The sequence below is a fragment of the Micropterus salmoides genome, unplaced genomic scaffold (genome assembly GCF_014851395.1).
Source record: "Micropterus salmoides isolate LMB-PRFRI ecotype aquatic unplaced genomic scaffold, ASM1485139v1 Ms_hic_scaffold_2, whole genome shotgun sequence".
In the NCBI taxonomy this organism is placed as follows: Eukaryota; Metazoa; Chordata; class Actinopteri; order Centrarchiformes; family Centrarchidae; genus Micropterus; species Micropterus salmoides.
The window spans coordinates 31,131,934-31,151,921 of NW_024041150.1; the positions used below are offsets into that span (position 1 = coordinate 31,131,934).

Consider the following 19,988-nt stretch of genomic DNA (forward strand, 5'->3'; position numbering starts at 1 on the left):
TTTACACACACACACACACACACACACACACACACACACACACACACACACACACACACACACACACATACAGCCATGCCACCCTACTTGCACTAACACATGCTGTGACACAGAACCCCACGCAAGGCAGCCACCTACAAAGCAACCATCAGATCGTAGCGATGCAGACCGGTCCAAAGCTGAGGGGAGAGCTGCAGAAAGAAAGACATTAGAAGAAGAAACCTGGAGACGGACCAACAGCGTATGTGTATGAGGAGTGAGAGAGAGAGAGAGCCAAAGTCTACCCTCGATTCAAACGCTGAGTGGGTCAGTTCAGAATGAGTGCAATCTGAAAACACTGTTCAATCTGTGATGCTGTGTTCATGCAGCTGTCTGTGTGTGTGTGTGTCAGTCATGGTTGTTACACTTAAAACATCCACCCATGAAGAATTTGAAACTACAACCCCTGCCTTCAAAACATAACACAATTCAATGGCAAAAAAACAAATCAAAAATTATGAAAACATCAGAAAGCTGTTAGGTAACCATAGAAACAATTAAGCTGTGTACTCATAGTATGTACAGTGATACATAACTATGACTAACATGATTCAGCAGTGCTTACTCATAACCAGAATGCCAAAAGTGAAAACTAGTATCTGGAGATGAAACTTAAGAGAATGAGAGTAAAACATGTAAATACAGAATACACGATCAAAAACTGTTTAAAAAGCAAAGCTGCAGCTAATACGTTAATACTTAGTAAAAATAAAATTAATCTAATAACTAATCTAATTCTCACACATATGACTGATGGTTCTCTGGTCCAATTCTATGAGGGTGATTGTTTTAGTGTGTAGCTGCATTCATTGTTCAGGTGTGTTTGCAATGTGAAAGGGATAGTTCGAAATTTTGGGAAAGACACTTATTCACATTTTTGCCATGACTTAGACAAGAAGATCAAAACCATGTACGTGTCTGAGAGTGGTAACAATCTTTTCATCTAACATCAAACAGTTAAGTGAAATAATTTCCCAAAGTGTCTAACTATCCCTTTAAAACCTGCATAGTTCATTTAAAAATGACTAAGTTACCATCTTCTTGCCTCTTTTGGCAACATTGCCTTGAGGCTGCTGTATTTTGAAACAAAAGTTTAAGTCATACTTTAAGGACAGGACAGTCACTGTTCCTCAGCTAGAGGTTCTGTATGCATTCCCTTTACTCTTACACAGATAATTATATCGTGTTTCAAGAGCAAAAAATCTAATATTTTAGAAGATATTTAAAGCTGATTTTCCAATATGAAAAGCCAATATTTGCCTTTAGCCTGAGTCATAGCAAATAGAAAATATTTAGATGGGAAAGTTATAGCAATTATTTCTATACTATGGATGTTCCCTTTTCATCAAGAGGACCAGTTAGCATGAAAGTCTGTTGTATGAGCTGGCTAGAGATGTAAATATACTAATAATATATTGTAAGAAAATTTAGAAGATATAATATATTGACCTGCAGTGTGTAGTCAACATAGACAACACTGTAGCTCTAGCAGCGAATTTCCACTGTACGTTCGGTTTTATCCTGTCTGGTTGGGCTTTGAACTACATTAGAAAATACAAAAATATATTTTGAAAGATCATATTGGTTATTATATTTACTGTGTGAAAATCTTGATACATAGAGAGACAAACAATTGACCTTCTTCACCCCTTTGTTACCATTTCATTTCTTGCACAGAAAATAAGTGACCAGCTTGGAAAGAGGGCAAACTAAGGCCTCTGAAAATAAAAAAATAGGTGCAGATGTAAGTGAAAGAGGGGAGAAAACGTCAGAAGGAAAACATGGCATGTGATAATAAAACATGTCCTTTAATAAACTGTACATAAATAATAGATTGTGACAAGGATCTCTAATGAACACAGCCGCTCACCCCCCGCTGACTATGCCATTCCCACCATGCACCAACATAATAGCTAGCAAGACTGTTGAAACTAAACTATAATGCTCTTTTGAACACTGTGTCTCTTTTTTTCCCGCGTTGAAGCCTTAGCGGACTTACCCCGAAATTTTTCAGAACTGTGAGAGATTGTGTGTGACGCGGAGACAGATGCCGGCACACACGTCAAGTTAATCAAAACGACTCTCACTTTTAAAGAGAGTGATGCTACTTTTATTCTGAAATTTGCTAAGGACTTCAGTGTTGGTGTGTACAGAATGTCTGTGGGTCTATTTCTGCCCCTGTCTGTGTTGTGATCAAAGCTGTAGGATCAAAAAATGAACCAACATCATAAAAATCAGTGTATGACTAGTCATTTCTCCCAACCCCGCTACTTACCTACTTCCTCTCCCTCACCACCACGCTGCACTCCGACCCCAGTGCCAACGACCAAGACGGTTATTTTGATCACAGTTTGCGTGATTTGTTTTCCGTGATGTTTTTTTTTTTTCTCTCTTCTGTATTGCTCGCCGTATATTGTAGTGATGGACTGATTTGTATCCTATGCATTTACGTCTGTAGGAAAACGCTGCACTGTAACATATCCTCCCAACAAATCACTTAATCTAAAGAACTGAACTCTTAAAGTATGGCGTGTCAGATTCTGATACTGAATTTGCATCATTGACGTGCTGGGTTGAGTGGCACTTCATAAAAGGAACTGAATATGAGCAGTTTTAGGAAAGAAAATAAATGCTAATTACTCAATATTCATTGTTTGAAACTGGAAAAACTTGTTGGACCAACTATAGGAGTCTTCTCCTGCATCTCCCATTCTACTCTTTTGCAAGAAAAGTCTGAAGGTAACATTTAATAGTCCTTTAATGGTTATAATAGTCTGCAAACAGTGTATAAAACATCCACTGTTAACAATTCGTCCTGATATCAGGCTAGCTTTTGAAAATATTGTTAAAGGAAGTGTCCACCCTTAAATAATTTAACACTGTCATGTATGCTATACTTTATATTGAACTGTGCCCATTTTGCATTTAAGGTTTTATCTATCAACAGAGCGGTGGATGGCATTCGACCATTAGGTCCACCAATTAGGTTCAGACTGAAATATCTTAATAACTATAGAACTGATTGGCATGAACTTTGGCGTACACATGCGTGGTCGTCAGAAGTGGAATCCTGATGAATTTGGTGATGTCCTGATTTTTTATCAAGCGGTAAGTTTTTGTCCCTTAGAATCAAAGCGAAAAAACCTCTGTTAAACTAGCAGTTTTGCACCATTATTGGCTGTAGGGTGAAATTAATCGCTTAACAGTCTCCAAAAAGAAAAGAAACCCTTACAACCCTTACTCTATTGCTCGACCTTTTCAGATTGATAATATGTAACAGTGTATTTGTTAGAGTATTTCAGGGTGGATTTTACCTTCAGCATCTAGACGAGCCCTCGCTAGGCCTGACCCTTAGTGAAGCGGTAGCTGCCCTCCTGTAGCTTGAGCCAAGTGAACATAAAATGGCACCACTGCATTTATCACGGAGCTGAAATGAGAGCAATTTGTCATTCAAAGGGAGGCAGATGTACTTACTGCTATGACCTGTGGGTAATGGTCTTTCTCAGTGTTAAAATTAATGTGATTGTTGGCCACACATGTTAGATTTCCACTCACCACTTTAAGTGAAAAGCTTTGGTAATTTTAGAAACCAAAAGACAGGTTTTTCTGTTCAGATCTTAGCATGTGTTTCCATTGTTGTAAAAAAAATATATATAACAGCAAGGGAGGATTTGGGCCATTGTATTTTTATGTTTTCTTCTTTTTTATTTGAAGTGCTTTTTAAATAGCAGCTTGTGAATTTAGATGTATGTGACAAAGTGACTTTTTTTCCCGCACTCATAATTTCAGTAGGCAATGGACTCATGTTAACAATTGTATGGTAGTTTGTCAGTAGTTTGTCCATGCAATATTTGTAAACATCAAAAAAGAAAAAATCCAACTGCTTGTTGCTGTAGACGCTCCTGGTTAAGTTAAAACATTTGCAGCCGTTTATTGAGTGGACTGCCTTCATCTACTGCCTGTTTCCTCTAAAGTCAACCCACATCAATGTCACAATGGTAACCGTGGCACAGCCCCTTGGACTTCATCACCAGGCAGATTATATGTTTGGCATTGCTTAGTATTTTCCTCTGTAGCCATCGGCACATAATATATCAACATATCAGTCACAAATGATGTCAAATTTGGATTTCCATGTACCACGTACATATCAACTCAAAAGTAAATGCTGCAAAAGTATAAACCTACTAAATATTTATGTATTTGTGGTGAATACCTGATTATAACCAATACAAGAGAGTAGATGAAGTAGAAAAATGAAGCAGCAGATATTGTGTGAAGGTATTCAGCATGTAATGCTAACAGTCAATTAAAATTCATTCAAACAAGAGTATCATTTTCCTTTAAAGACAGTGTTTTTTGAGTTATTTTTTCATTGTTGTTGTTTTCTTTACATTTTATTAGGTTGTAAATATGTATTTTGAATATATATCATGTTTGTTTTGAAATTGATTAATTTATTTAATGCCTATATATTGTTGTTTTTACGTATCCTGATTTTGTTTTACTAACTGGAAACAAATCAAGGGATGAAAACGTGTTGCTTATCTAATGTTAAGCGGACCATGCATAAAACACTTTTATAATCCATGTCACACTCTTCATTTAGGTTTTGCTGTTTTGGCTTTGGGTGATGATTTTACAAAAAAAATGATATTCATTTCATTGTATTTACTGATATGTAACATATTATGTTTTACTGTGTCGTATTTGATCAGACGTGTCGTGGTCACTGCTTGTGAAATGATTTTATTCAGAGAGTTTCCAAATCATGACAAAAGATAAAAGCAGTCACAAAGTCATAATCTGACATTTTGTTCGTATGAGACATGTTGTCACTTGCGCATTGCACCAAGAGCAGGACATTTAAATGGTTTGGTGTCTAGTTATTTTGGGCTAGGTGTGTGTAGAAATGTTAACCCCTGATTTGTAGATTACAGTCTTTGCAGCCAATCTTTAGCAGTGTTTTCATGCAAAGTATGTTCTCATTCTACTCATTTAACACAAAAAATAACCCATGGGGTGTAATAAAAAAAATAAAAAAAAGCCAATTGACAACCCTCATCTGGACAATAAGCACACTTCAAGCTCCATAGTTTTATTTGCTATCTATTTTTCAAGTGAGATATTAGTGAATGATTAAAGGGCACATGGACTAAGTGATTGAGTGAAGAAGTAACTATAGGTATCAGTGCTGGGTAGAGTGGTGTAAGTCGTGAAGAATATTTTGGTTGCAGAGAGAAATATGTAGGTTCATACTTTTAGAAATATCTTTGGTGTGTTTAAAAGATTTCACACCTCTGCATCTAGTCAGTATCATTTTGAATGTGGCAGGTATTGCACAAGAATGCTGTATAATGGGTGAGATGTAATTAATGATAATAATGTGTGGTAATGTTAGAAATGCTGAATGTCTGGTCAGTCAAATCAGATGAAGTTGTGCAGCAATGTTTTTATGTTTTCCTTTGCACCTTTTAATGTTACAGGAAGAGTGTGAGTCACATTCAATTGGGCGTTACTGAATATTGTGCACAAGCTTTTTAACCTCACCAACTTAGAGCGGCACAGGATTTTGACAAATAAAGTTTACATTTCATACACAAAAAAAGCAAGCTTCACATCATAGGTAAAAGTGCCAACTTGATTCAGCTGCAAAGTGCTGGGGTGGATGGACCTGAAATCATGCAATGCTTGACATTGACCATTGTCTCATGATGTTTGTGGTGAACAATCTTTTATTTCAGATATAGTCACCTTAATGTTTGTGGCTAGATCAGAGATTTCCTGAAGTGTGTGTGCATTTTGCAGTAGTGGACAAAGGTGGCTATTTTGATGTCTTGTGTTTTCAACACTAATCTGATCTTTGTAACTGAAGGTTTAACATAAGGCTCAAAAACATTCCTGTGGTGTGGTTTAAGTTTTAAGGGCATCTAACAATTTGACTCAGCATGAAGGAGTTGTAGGTTAGAGGAGGTTTTTGCAGAGGTGTCAAGACTTGAAAAGTCTAATAGTGTGTTATACAAATGATCTCAGTGCCGTTGAGTGTGGACACGTCTGTGATTTTGAAACACTCACCTACAAGTAGCAGAGATTTTCCCAAAATGCTTTAGTAGGGATAATAATTTCAGCTCTTAATTTTCAGCTGCAAACTTAACTTTTAGCAGTTTTGTTCCACAAGTTTGAAGAACATCAGCAAATGTAAACATTTCTAATATAAATCTAAACATTTTATTTGAACTAACATCGCTGAGTATAATTCTTAATGAGAGTTGCCCTGTGTGTCACTGCCGTGAGATTCAGTCAGTGGGATGTTTTCACTTGTATTCTGCCAGTTATTTTGTAATGTGTTTGTTCTCAAATGGTGTAGCAAGTGACGGGTGTGTTTTTTCAATCCAGTCCATCATGTAGTCAAGACTTAATGCTGTAGATGTATGCCTGTTAGATAAACTACACACAGTTGAATTTAGTTTGAGACAAGGAAGTGATCCAGTTCTGTCCCAGTGACGAAGAATCTGACGTGGTTTTGGAGGATGTGACACTCTGCTTAACAATGCAGTGAAGAGCGTCATTACATCCATTTTACATTTTCTCATACAGCTCACAACATAACCCTGTTGAATGCCATGGGCTCAATGCTGTTAGAAACTTTTGCTAAGGGTTTCCTCTCATGGGGAAAGAAGTACTTCAGGATTTATTTTGCAACGACTGCATCAACATATATGAGGTATTATTCAAACAGATATAAAGGTGTGGCTTTTGTCATGATTTAAATGAGACTAAACTGAAATTATGCCATTTTGTCATTGTGCTAAAATGAATATAAATATTATATATTAAAATATATTTGCTAACCTATACTGTGTTTCCTGGAGTTGTTTTCTGTTAAAGATAACATACAGTAGTGTAGTGGGGTAGTGAAATGTAACTAAGTACCTATGCTGACACATGTGTGGTTGCACTTTACTTGAGTATTTGCATGGCACTTTATACCATAACATTTCAGACAGCGAAATATTGTACTTTTTATATTATTTTCTATTAGATTATTTTCATATTCATTTGGCAAGTGCTTTTATACAAAGCAATATACAATGAGCGCATTCAAACCATGCAGGAGCTAGAGCAAGACATCATCCAAAACTGGGAGTCTGTTCCTTTTAAACTAACTTATAAAAACATAAAATGTTTCAAGGATGTTGGTTTTTTTCATGCATAAATGCCAACAATTGCCAGCTTCTCAAATGTAATTATTTTAATTTATTACACATACAAAACTATTGGCTGGACCAAGCAAACATTGTGAAGGTGTAACTTTGGACTGGTAATTGTGATGGGCACTTCTCACATTGTTTTTTACAGACCAAACATAACAATCAGCAGATTAAACTTGAAAAGAATCATTAGCCACAGTCCCAATTAATATTGTTAAGAATTAGCTTAAACCTAGAACCATAAATGCTGTTTACAAATGCATGATTCACAATAATCTAAATATGTAATATATAAAATATATAAAACACAGCAACATTTTTACTTTTACCTTAACTAAATTGAGACAATGAGTCATGTACCTTACCCACTGAGCTAATCAGTGATACTAAAACCACCTAGAAATTACCATTAAGAAACGTTCTTGCCAACCCCTGTGTTAAACTACTGTTTTGTTATCTCGAGATCATCAATATTATTAGTGATAGCAATAAAAATAATCAAAATCAGAAATACTGATCCCCGAGGGGAAATACTTTTGTTACAGTTGCATACGTATCAAGGGATAAAAAATAGATATAATAATAGAAAGTAGGTAAAGAAATACAGTATAAATATAAAATATAAGAAAAGAAATGAGTGTGGTATGTACAAAATTTACATTTTTTAAAGAATTGTTATGGTGAACCAAAAAGGACTAGTGAATAAAAAGCAGCAGAGAATATTGCACATTAATTATTGAACAGATAATATTGCACAAAAACACATCATAAGGTCTAGTTTAATAACTGTAAGTGTCAGACACTAAAGCTGATGATACACGGAGCTACTTTTAGAGCAATCGTGCAGGGCAACTTTGCCGTCAATGGTAATGAGTAAAGATTACTACCGTAATCCCCTTCCCCCACCACTCCGCCACCCGCACCGCACCGCCGCTATCCGTTCAAAACATAGTCGGACTTGCCACTAGCAACATTGCCCAGCAACATTGCTCAAAACGTTGCCCCGTGTATCATCAGCTTTAGAAGGAGGAGTTATAGAGGCAGGAATGACTTCCTGTGACGCTCTGTGGTGCATTTTGGGGGGAAGAGTCTTGCACTGAAAGTGCTCCTGTGTTTGAGCAGCACGTCATGGAGTGGGTGGGAGACATTGTCCAAGATGACATGTAGTTTGGACAGCTTCCTCCTCTCTGACACCACCGACAGAGAGCAGCTCCACCCCCACAACGTCATTGGCCTTGCGGATCAGTTTGTAAAGTCTGTTAGAGAGAATAAAGAATAATAATAAGAATAGGCTTAGTAATAGGACTAATAATATTTGTAGCAGTGGGTGTTGAGCAAGAACATGGGTGAAGTACGTGTCTTGAAACACAAAACTATGGGAAAGGGAAGAAGTTGAGTTAGTAACATGCATTAAAGGGACAAGAATGTATTAGATGGAGAGGGAGAGGAGGAGAGCTCAGTGCATCATGCCCGGGGGAGTCCCCCGGCAGTCTAAGCCCGTAGTGTATATATTATTTCTCTCTGCAGTAAATATGACTACTGTTCATTTTCATATATAAATATATCTCTATACCATGGTTACGCCCTTGAAGCTCCGCCGGAAAATGAAAGTGAAACTTAAGTTCTATCTTTTCTTCGCACTGCCGTAGCCTTCTTCCAAATGCGTACTCCTTTCTGTTATTTTAGTAGTGTATAATGAGTTTAACTCAGCAGCGTGTGACTTCACGTTCACAAACGGGAAAATTCAGTTAACAGTTAACCAGAAACATGAGCACGTTCAATGAACTGCGCTCTTTGTGCGCGTTTATGCACAACACTGGATGGACAGACTGCCTGGATGCTCCGTCAGACGTTTGATTTCATTTGCTGAAGACTGCGAACGGTACGTATTCCACCTAGTAGCTTTTGTATGTGGATGAGCTCTCGCTCACATTCACAATGCATTATGTTTGCATGTTGTGCGTGACTTAGAAAGAGAAACGAAAATGCCTTTCATCCTATCTATTATAGCGCATATTTCAGCACCATGGACAGAGAGCAGAGGTCTAATTATCACTAGTCATTTGTTTACTTTAACTTAAAGAAAATAAATAAATGCAGTGAATTACATGCTGAATTCTAGTAGGTAACTAAAGGGTATTCAAAACACAGCAAAACAAACAAAGATTGGAACAAAATAGGCATTTATAGGCTATTGTAATTTCAGAGTAGGCTGCCCTTCACAGGCTGTTTTCAGTCTTCTATAAAATGTTGGAATTGATTTGTTACTAGAGCTGCAAAGATTAGTTAATAATTAATTAATGGACAACTTTTTTTAAAAGCAAAAATGTGAAAGATTTGCTGGTTTCAGCTTCTTAAATGTGAGGAATTGCTGCTATATACTCTTTGTCATTTATGATAGTAAATGAAGAGTCTTTGGGTTTTGGACTTTCGGTTGGATATAAGAAGAAAATTGAACACGTCACTTTGTGCTTTGGAAAATTGTGATTATGATTAGTCAATTAATTGCCCTGATTTGTTACCATAAAAAAATACCTACAATAACAGATATAATTTGTATTGGCTGTTGGGCAAAATGCTATAACACACTGTCAAAATGTATTATTACTGTATTACTGTCATGCAATACAATGACCACACAGTGCAGTACTTTCAGTTTCAATAAGTGCCACTTAAAGTTGCCACTCAATAAGGTCCCTCCTTTCTATAAGGCACTGAACCTGTGAATATGTGATGGTTATATTTTAATAGAAAGAATGCGGAAAGGATATCCGCACATGTCACATTCGCTTATTCATACTAAAAAAGAGTTTGCAGCTTTATCCCGTGTGAAAGGGCCTCTATTCTGCAAACGTGGGCTTTCACATAGCGATCCGGCTTTACTGGAACCAGCGGCATGTCGGCTGTGGCTTTTCACAGACAAGATCACTCTGTCTTTCTGTCTCGTGTCTGTCACCAACTTTCCCTGCTCAGAGGCGGATAAAAACCTGGTCCATACTTTTCATAAAGTGCCGGCAGATTGGCGCAAAACCCCAGTGAAACAAGGCAGCGTGAAAGCTGCTAGTGTTAGGAGCTTATTACAACAGTTGTGCTAGGAATGTTTTTACCTTTTAGCTGGGCAGTTGAAGGTCCAGTCAGTGTCTGACACACTGTCAGATCTTCTAATGGTCCTGCTGTCCTCCCCAGAGATGAAAGACAATGATCCATAGGCTGTATTAAAAATTGTATCCCACGAAAGCTGTGATGCTGTGCAAGGACTCTGTCAGAACCAGGAGGCCAGAAGAGGGGGATTGTAGAAAGTGAGCAGTCTGATGAGGAGATTTAAATTGAATGATAAAGCATGACAAGAGTGAGCAGTGATAAGATTTATGCTGAATGATTAATAAGCATCGTGTCAGTTTATAAAACAATTTACTGTTATGTTTTAAGTACATTTAATATGAATAATAGAATTTTGCTTAAAATTTCACTCTCTTCTTTAAGTTTGTATTTGACATAATACCTTATTATCTCAATTAGAAGTACAGAAACAAATGTATATGTGACACAAAAGGCAATTTATTATTTTGGTAAAAAATCTGTTTGGCCGGGGGAATTTTCCGTCTACCAGCCACCTTGGCAGGTGAGCCAAAAAGTTAATTTCCACCCCTGTTAATGTCAATCCAGTGCTTTCCATCTTGCATTAGTCCAGAGTTGTATCTAAGCCTGGACTGAGAGACACATAATCGTTCTTGTTTTATGTGCGTATGCATGCGCGATGCAGTTATCTTTTCCAAGCTGCAGTTTAGAAACACACAACCTGCATAGTGAGCTTATAGGACAGCCGGATCTGATTGGCAAAGGCCATCACAGAGACCACTTCCAAAAGCCTGGGGGACGACCTATTGAGTGCCTCGACAGCATTATGTAGTCCCTTTATTCTCAGTGAATCTCAGAGTGAATTTGAGAGAGAAACGATCGAGGATTTCAGAGGAGTTTCTCTTGTGTAGTTCACCCTCTTATTGTCCGATGATGGATTGCATTTTAAACCCAGTATGTAGTTTTGACACTTGTCGTGCTCTCGCTGGTCCATTTGGGCAAGGGATTTCGACTAGAATGCCCATTTCTCTAGTAAATGTATTGGCATCTCTAATTGTTTCATTCCACTCATCTTCCGACCGCAAAGCATCTAGTTGGGCCTTTGTACTTGACAGATCATATGTTCTGCTCAGAATTATTTCAAGTGTGTGGAGGGGAATTACGAGACTTTCATTTTAGAAATTAAACTGTGATGGTTAGGATTAGTGAATGCATCATGCCAGTGCGGGTCTTCAAAGGTTTAGGAGACAATTCTCATTAGGCAGCAAATCATCCCTTTCGGTGTATTACTGGATCGCTATTACTGACTCATTAACATGTAAGCATCATTTTGATCTCATACCTGGTTAACGTGAGGCTAATTTATCCTACATAATTTACTTTGTGCATCATAAACTGATATTTACTGATATGTTTTGTATGTTAGCTTCTGATTTAAAATGTTGTTTTACCGATGCCTGGCAGCTTTCAAATTTTGTTTATTTGTTTTTTATGTTCCTTATCAAGGTACGTGAAACTGAAAGTGATGGCAAATGGACCAGCCCTGTCCACTGTTGGAAGTGATGAAATTTACGTGGGAAGCGAATTCAGAGATTCCCTCTCACTCTTGGATATTCTTTATGCAAATCAGTTTGAAGGAGAGTCTTTCCATCCAAAACATCTTGAGCAGACGGAGGAAAAATTTTACAGAGGAGCCCCGCCTGAATGGTTAAACTTTCACTTAAGTGAACAGGCAGAGTCAGATGGCACTGGAAGGCCTTTTATTAAACGAGATGGATACGATACACTTGTGCAACAAATTGACCAAAGAAGAAAACTCCCTGGAACATCAACTGTTAAACTGTTCCACCAGCCAGGATGTGGGGGAACCACATTGGCCATGCAGGTGTTGTGGGACTTGCGGAAAACCTTCAGGTGTGCTGCTTTAACAGGCTCAACCTCAAACATTACAGATGTTGCAGAGGAGGTGGTCCACCTTTTCACAGCTGGCAGTCGAGGCCACCAGAATACTGTGCTGCTGTTACTGAATGATGAGCAAAATTTGGATGATCTGCAAGAAAAAATTATGATGAAGATTGCTGAACAGGAGATAGTCACCAATATGCCTGTAGTGATTTTCCTCAGCTGTATTAGAAATGATGCAGTTCTGCACAGTGACCATGTTTTCCTACAGGAAGTGCTTTCTGAGTCAGAGAAGCAAAAGTTTAATGAGAAAAAGGAGGAGCTCAGCACAAAATACGGTGATAAATCGAAGAAGTTCCATGGCTTTAACATAATGCAAACTAGTTTCTCTCAGGCTTACATCCAGGAGGCCTGTGCTGTGTTCAAAACAATCAAGAGAGCAAACAAATCACAGAAGACCCAGCTTGCTGCCTTCCTGTCCCTGCTGAATGCCTATGTACCAGGCTCATATCTCCTGGAGTCTCAGTGCCTGGACTTATTCAAATGTGAAGACTCCATCCATGGAGACCTTTCATTGGAGGACAGAATGAAGCCCTTTAGTGATCTCATCATCACCTTCCAACGAGATACCAGATCTGAAAAAAGAGTCTGCATGGCTCACCCTATGATAGCAAAGTGTTGCACTGAGATGATGGCTGAGGCAGGTGTGACCAGAAGTGACACAACAAGAAACCTCCTGACCTGTTTGTGCAGCGATGAGGTTCCTCCATCTTTGCTTGGTTTTGTCAAAAACATGTTAACCAAAAGAAGACCAAAACCAAAAGAATGTAAAATTGAAGAGAGCCCATTCAAAAATACAGAGAGTGAAGAGGACAAAGAAAAGTTTTCTAGACTGATTCTCGACATTCAAAAGATGGAGGACAAGGCTCAGTGTGCATCAGTTTTAAAGGTGGCAACAAAACAATTTGATCAGAATCCATTTTATCCTCAGGCACTTGCTCGTTTCTATTATATAGAAATAAAAGACTACAACAAGGCAATAATGTGGGCAAAGAGAGCAAAGGAAAGAGATCCCCAAAATTCATTTGTTGCTGATACACTGGGACAAGTCTACAAGAACTGTTTGAAGAACAAAGAGCATCCTGTCAAACCGAGAGCAATTTTGCAACTGGCCACAAAAGCCATTGAAGCTTTCAAAGATGAAGAAGAACTTGCTGAAAAAGAACATGGGACAGACGAGGAAGACGCTAGAAAGATCAAAATACCATGTGTTTTTAACATCAGAGGGCAGATTGGTTACCTGCAGGTTTGCAACCTTGTGTATGACCTCACAAAGCATGCGTCCATGAGCTCAGGCAACAAACTCCTAAATGATCTAATAAGCAGAGACGAGGTTGAGAGAAAATGTGCATTTCTTGATAAATATCTGACCTACTCAAAGCTTGACATGAAGAAAGACGATCCCTCATACATTTCTAAAGACATCGCAGAATGCTGCAGGAAATATGTCAGAGATGAACATTTCGAAGAAAAAGTCAATGATTTCATCCAGAAGCTTAAACAAATCCTGGCAGAAACGTCTGCTGGAGTACTCTTGTGTCTTGACAGAGAATACACTGAAGCAGAGCTTAAAGAAGTCACTACATGGTGGGAAGAAATCTTTCTACATTCCTCTTGCAAGTTTTTAAATGCATTTGGACAGAAAATGCCACTGACCTCCAAAGACGCACCTGAGCTCCACATGTTAGCCCTCCTCTTGTACTGGCCAACAGATAGTCAAGACAAATGTGTGTTTGACCTTAGTCAGTTAATTCAGTGTATGCGCTGTTCTTATGACCATGCGTATAAGAAATACTTTCGATCAAGGTACCTCCGCCCTCTGTTTTTCATTGGAAAAGGTCAAGATCTGAACAGAATTGTTCACAGAAAGGTCCTCGAGGGACTGGTTCTTAAGCAGAATAAGGAAACAATCCAAGATTGGAGCAATGAGAAGATTTTCAAAGATCCCATTGTCCAAGCACTCCTTCTCAAAATTGATGGGGTGGTACAAAACTACAAAGTCTATGCAACTGTTGGTGGCACAGCAACTGAAGTAGATGCAAACCTACGAAACAGCCTCTGGAAACCACGCCAAGTTTCCTTTTACATTGGATTTACCATCAGAGGACCTGTAGCCTTTTGCATCCAGACAGAAACTGCGGAAAAGGGTAACATACTATAACTTTAACATAATTAAATATCTAGTTACTTTCTGCATATTTTAATTAGTACAGTACGTAGTTTTAATATAATTAAATTAACTTGTCGTACCAATTTACTTTCTTCTTACTTCAGCAAATGTGCTGTAAATGCCAGTAAGTACTTTCTTAATATGAACATGAACCAAAACTGAAAAAATCTCTGTGATGTTTTGATTATTCAGATTTTTTTTTATCCTTTCTGTCATTGAGGGTCAGGGATTTACCAAGTTTTTGGTAGATGGTTCAGTAAAATTACAGCAAACATATTCCAATCAACTAAATGGCAGAGCTGTCCACTGTAAACTTTTATGACTATTGACTGCAGACTTAAAATTATAATTTAATATAAATAACTTGTAGCAACCATACCAAATATTTTATGTATTTTCAGCTGATTATTAGAGGTCTATTGTTCCTATTGTTTTCATATTGGTTTTTATTTTTATTCTTCCATACGTAAAAGTGATACTGTAGCCTAGACGTAAGACCTACAGACACGAAACTCACAGGGTAGGCACAGACTCCTGCATAAACCTCAGGCGCAAAAATTCCCACGCTTCCACTGTCGTAGAAATTGTATATTGCTGGTGAGGGATTGAGCAAATAATTGAGTAACAACAAACTGTTGTCTTTGAAGAATTTATTAATAAACGAGAATAAACAGAGAAGTACTACAACACACATACAGCGGGTGGTGATGGAGCAGTGGATAAGACGCATGCCTTTGGTGTGAGAGACCTGGGTTTGAATCGACTGTGAGAGCAAGACACTTACAACCCCTAGTTGCTTCAGAGGTGTGCGACCTCTGACATATAGATATAGTAATTGTAAGTCACTTTGGATAAAAGCGTCAGATAAATGTAATGTAATGTAATGGTCCAGAGACCTGCTGCCTAGAGCAGTTACAGGGATCTGGCCTCAGCAAAGGGATGCACACTCATTTACACAGTCTAGGTTTATGTTTTTGGGGAATAGAGATCCTCTCCCGGCCTTGAATGAACATTCAAGGAGAGGAACAGCATGAGAGGAAAAACACTAAAAAGTCTCACAGCTCTAACTAAACCCTACGTATGTGAACAAACTAATAAAGAGTATAATAGAAAGAAAAGGTTAATAAAGAGAGAAAAGGTTAAGGTATAAAAAACACTATATATATAGTGGGTTTTTTTCAATCAGTAATCCAGGCATTTGGATTACTGATTGAATGTTAAAAACAGAAAGTAATGTAATTTCTTAGGTTTGGAATGGTCGTTGTACATCAAACTTGGGGACCTTATGTGGCGTGCCTTACTGAGGGGCTGTGCAAAATCTGGTGGTGCAAATAGTCCCTAGGTGGCATTGTATAACAGGAAATAGCTGTTCCTCTATAACCCCAAGTTGCATTGACATGAAACTTGCAAGACTTGCTCAGGATCGTCTCCTGACTCGAGGGACCAAAGTTGACCCTATGGCCATAGGTGGTCTTTTTATTTGAGATGAATGACGTTTGTTAAAAATCCCATTGCCTTACATTCATTTTATATCTGCATAATGGCAATTCCGACTCTTACCAAACTACCAGCAATTTATCCCCATGGGCTCCTGATGACAGCTACAAAATTTGGTGCAATTTGTTTTATAGGTGGCTCTATAATCGAAACTGAGTCAGCATGGGCAAATCCTATTCATTTGTATGGGATATTGAACCAAATTACTTTTGCCTCAAAATGTAATTTGGTTCAATATCCCATATCATATCCCATTGCCCCTGTGTAAAATATGGTGTCAATTGGCCACTAGGTGGCGGTGTTATGTCTTATTGAATTCATACCAAAAAAGACTCCACATATATTCATTTTACATCTCCATAACCCTTTAACATGAAACTCAGGTCATTTATTTGCCATGGGCCCTCAATGCCATGTGCAAAATTTGATGCAATTTGGACAATAGGTGGCGCTGTTATTGCAAACTGAATCGTGCAGGAAAATCGAGATTCCACTGGGAAAAGGTGTAATAGCATTCGTAGGTGTGTCTGATTAAAACGAAACTAGGTACTCTACCTCCCCGTATTGCTCCGAGGAGCTGTGTAAAATTTGGTGTCAGTCGGACACTACATGGCGCTTTTATGACAACATTAATTACAGTACAATAGCCATTTGGAGCTGCTCCTTTTGAGCCCAGACACTTCCATCACTCCTTGGGCCCACGGAGCGGTGCAGGGTGTGGCTCGCGTTGGGAGGCCCCTCACAGAACTGCTTGTAGTTCTAGTTTAATTAGTCTCTCAGTCTCTCAGTGAAACAGCACTAACATGTTCTACTTCCAGCTAAACGTGCTTAAATAACACTATAAAATCAGAAAATAGTGTCAATTAAGACTGTTCAAAGAAAGGTCTGCAGATCATCCTGAGTAAGTGAATCATTGCTTTTGAAGAGTCACATTGCTGTTGAATGTTTGAAATGTTATTTTTCACTGTGTGCACCTCTGATGAAATCCCTTTCCATTGTACTGTGTAGCAGTGGAGGTCACAGAGATGGATTTCTCAAAACATGGACAAACAAAACCAGAACTGTGTGCCTGGCTAAACACCACTAGAGGTAAGTTCTAAAATACAAATAAGGATTGTGAAGTGATCAGTTCCTTGTTTTAGAATTTTAATATATGGCTATTACAGCTAGTATTCACTGTTTATTTTTTGTTTGTTTTATTGCTTTGCTTTTATCTTCCATGACAGCCTCAGGTCAGCATTTTGTGGATCGTCATCAGGCAGCTCTGATTAACAGAGTGAGCGACACAGGATTCATCCTGGGTAAACTCAAGGATAGGGGATTGATCTCAAAGGAGAACTATAATGTTGTGAGAGCTTTGAAAACCACAAAAGACCAGATGAGCGGCATTCTTCAGTGTTTGACTTCAGCCAGCTCAAGAGGCAAGGACGCCCTCTATGAAATCCTTAAAGGGATGAGAAGCATGAGGCCTCTCATCCTTGAGCTTGAGGAAACTGAATAAAGGAGGAACACGTAAAATCCAGTCCATCATGTTGGTCAAGACTTGTTGCTGTTAAACAAATGTGATTACTTAGATTTACGCCTATTAGATACACAGTTGAATTTGGTTTCAGAAAAGGAAGTCATCCAGTTCTGTCCCAGAGATGAAGAAATAGCCAGAAAATCCTATTGCGGAGGTGGTGGGCTGGGGTGGACGGAGGCATGGTTGAAAAATCCTATGTTGTTGTTTAGGTTGGAGGACTTGTTGAATATGAGGTATTATTCAAACAAATATGAAAGCTTTTTGTCATGATCTAAAGGAGTCTGAACTGAGTTTATGTCAGTTTGTCATTGTGCTAAAATTAATATAAATATTATATATTAAAACATATACTGTTTTTCCTGAAGCAGTTATCTTTCAAGTAGAGGGGAAGCATGTATGTTTTTCTTTGTAATAAACATTGACCAGAGTGGGGACAACAAGTTGAAGACAAAAAATAATAAATTTCCACAGTGACAGTGGTATAGTAACTATATATGTCCATGCTGCATTCATACCGTGGTCATATACCTATTTAGGTCGCTTGGTCTCCTTGTGTAATAATGGTTGTATAACATCAATCCTGTAATGCACAATCAAGTTATATACATCGTTTTTTTGTTTTCAGGACAACTATCAGATGTGTGTGCTATAGTGATGTTTCTCAATAGTTACGTGACAAGACAAAATAAAAAATAAAACAAACACTGAATCTCACAGAACTTTATTCAAATCACACAATAATAATGAACGTCATTTTCTGGTTTCTAAAAAATTTTCTCCCTTCAGAGAAGTCCTTCTGTTTTTTTCCCCGAATATCAGTTGTGCCATGCCACAAAGCAGTTCCTTCAATGAGATCTGTCTATTTCTATCCCTCCGTTGTCTCTGTGGGCTGTCCAAAGCAACAAAGTAAGTACTCGATTGGCTAAGAGAGGCTGCCTTTCTTCTGAATTCCCTTTTGGTCCACTTCCATGTTAAGAAGCCAAATGAATGACACTGAATGAAAGAGTGAGACGGATCCACTTCACCACTGATGCCTTGAATACAGAGACTGACAGCTTACTCCACAAACACATCTGCCCAGTGCAGCATCAGAAAAGGTCACTGATTTCATCATTTTCAACACGCCAAAAGCAAGGAAGCACATACACAGAAATCCCAAATTCTAAAGTCATGAGCCGGCAACACTAGGAAAGCAGAAGAATTTTCCTGGAAGAAATGGGAAGATAACTCCACACTGCATAAAATAGACAACAGATGGGTGAAGAACCTGTCAGATAAGGGAACTTACCAAAACAGAACAACAATGTTCTGGCCAAACGATTAAACTTTGCCATCAGACCACAGCAGCTATCAGTAGTTGACCTCATCGCGGTAGCAGAATCAACCATAGAAGAACAAATTAACAGAAAAAAAACAGCTCAGGCTGAAGGTTTCAGTAGCTATTTCCAATGCAAAGGCACCCCCTACCAACCTCACCATCCATGAAAGGAAAGCTGTGACATCACTAAGCAAGGATCAAAACATCCCTTTCATGCTAGCTGACAAAAGAAGATGCATGGTAGTCCTAAACACAGTGGACTACCATAGCAGAGTCAGCACACTACTCAGTGACACTAATACATATTAAACACTAAGGCGAGATCCCACCAGTGGACAGTAGAAAATCACCCGTGAACAATATCACCGCTTGTATCCTGGAGAAGCCATCCCCTGCATATACGAACTACCAAAGATTCATAAAGAAGGAAGCCCCCTCAGGTCCATTATCAGCAGTATCAACTCACTTCACTTGTCAAAATATATATTTACTGTCCTAGCCCCCTTGGTCGGCACGCCAAAACTCCATTGACTTTGTGAACAAAGTTCAAGAACTGAAACTGAACCCAGGTGAAACCATGGTGTACTATCATGTGACTTCCTTGTTCACATTTATCCCCACCATGGAGGTAGTGGAAAACGTAAGGACACGACTGCTACAAGACAACACCCTGAACAACAGAACTAACCACAGCTCAGACCAGATTTTTGAACTCGCTGTCTGAACACCACCTATTTCCAACACAACGGGGGATTCGACAGACAGAAACATGGCTGTGCCATAGGATCAGCAGTAAATCCTATTGTGGCCAACATCTAAATAGAAAGCAGAGTCCTGAAGTCCTTCAGAGGAACACCACCGAGCCCTTGGTACAGAAATGTGGACGGTACATGGGTCAAAATTTAAACCCAAGATGGATGCACATCTTGTGGATATCCAAATTGGACCTTTGAGGAAACAGCTATAAGATCCAGGAAGAATACCAACACTACAGGTGATGAGGAAAATAAGAGTAAACTCTGATACTGGAGTATCAGAGAAACTCAGGAGGATTTTTAACATATACAATTATTATAAAGGATATAGACTTGAGTTTTTCACTAATTTTGAAGTTGTTTAACTGCATAGTGGTGCTAGCAGAACATTCGGTGGGTTGTCAAAGTCAGTAGGCTTCATCATCTTCCATACAAA

The 19,988-nt window shown here is 38.5% G+C and overlaps 1 protein-coding gene across 2 annotated transcripts; it reads left to right on the forward strand.

Moving 5' to 3' along the window:
* Nucleotides 1-8,835: 8,835 nt before the first annotated feature.
* LOC119911762 (sterile alpha motif domain-containing protein 9-like) lies at nucleotides 8,836-18,181 on the forward strand. Of its 2 annotated transcripts, none has more exons than XM_038730671.1 (4): nucleotides 8,836-9,132; nucleotides 11,835-14,437; nucleotides 16,969-17,046; nucleotides 17,184-18,181. In XM_038730671.1, exons 1-4 carry the CDS (start codon nucleotides 9,071-9,073, stop codon nucleotides 17,456-17,458), a joined length of 3,018 nt encoding a protein of 1,005 aa, XP_038586599.1. In that variant the 5' UTR covers nucleotides 8,836-9,070; the 3' UTR covers nucleotides 17,459-18,181. The 2 variants fall into 2 exon arrangements, with proteins under 2 accessions (XP_038586599.1, XP_038586598.1); XM_038730670.1 differs by having other exon boundaries at nucleotides 8,837-9,132; nucleotides 16,966-17,046.
* The last annotated feature ends 1,807 nt before the right edge of the window (nucleotides 18,182-19,988 follow it).

Bases quoted from the DNA above. Each gene is read 5' to 3' on its own strand.
- LOC119911762 (XM_038730670.1), top strand. From the start codon at position 9,071: ATGGACAGACTGCCTGGATGCTCCGTCAGACGTTTGATTTCATTTGCT. The intron at 14,438-16,965 runs GTAACATACTAT...TGTACTGTGTAG, and splicing joins GACAGAAACTGCGGAAAAGG to CAGTGGAGGTCACAGAGATG. The intron at 17,047-17,183 runs GTAAGTTCTAAA...CTTCCATGACAG, and splicing joins CTGGCTAAACACCACTAGAG to CCTCAGGTCAGCATTTTGTG.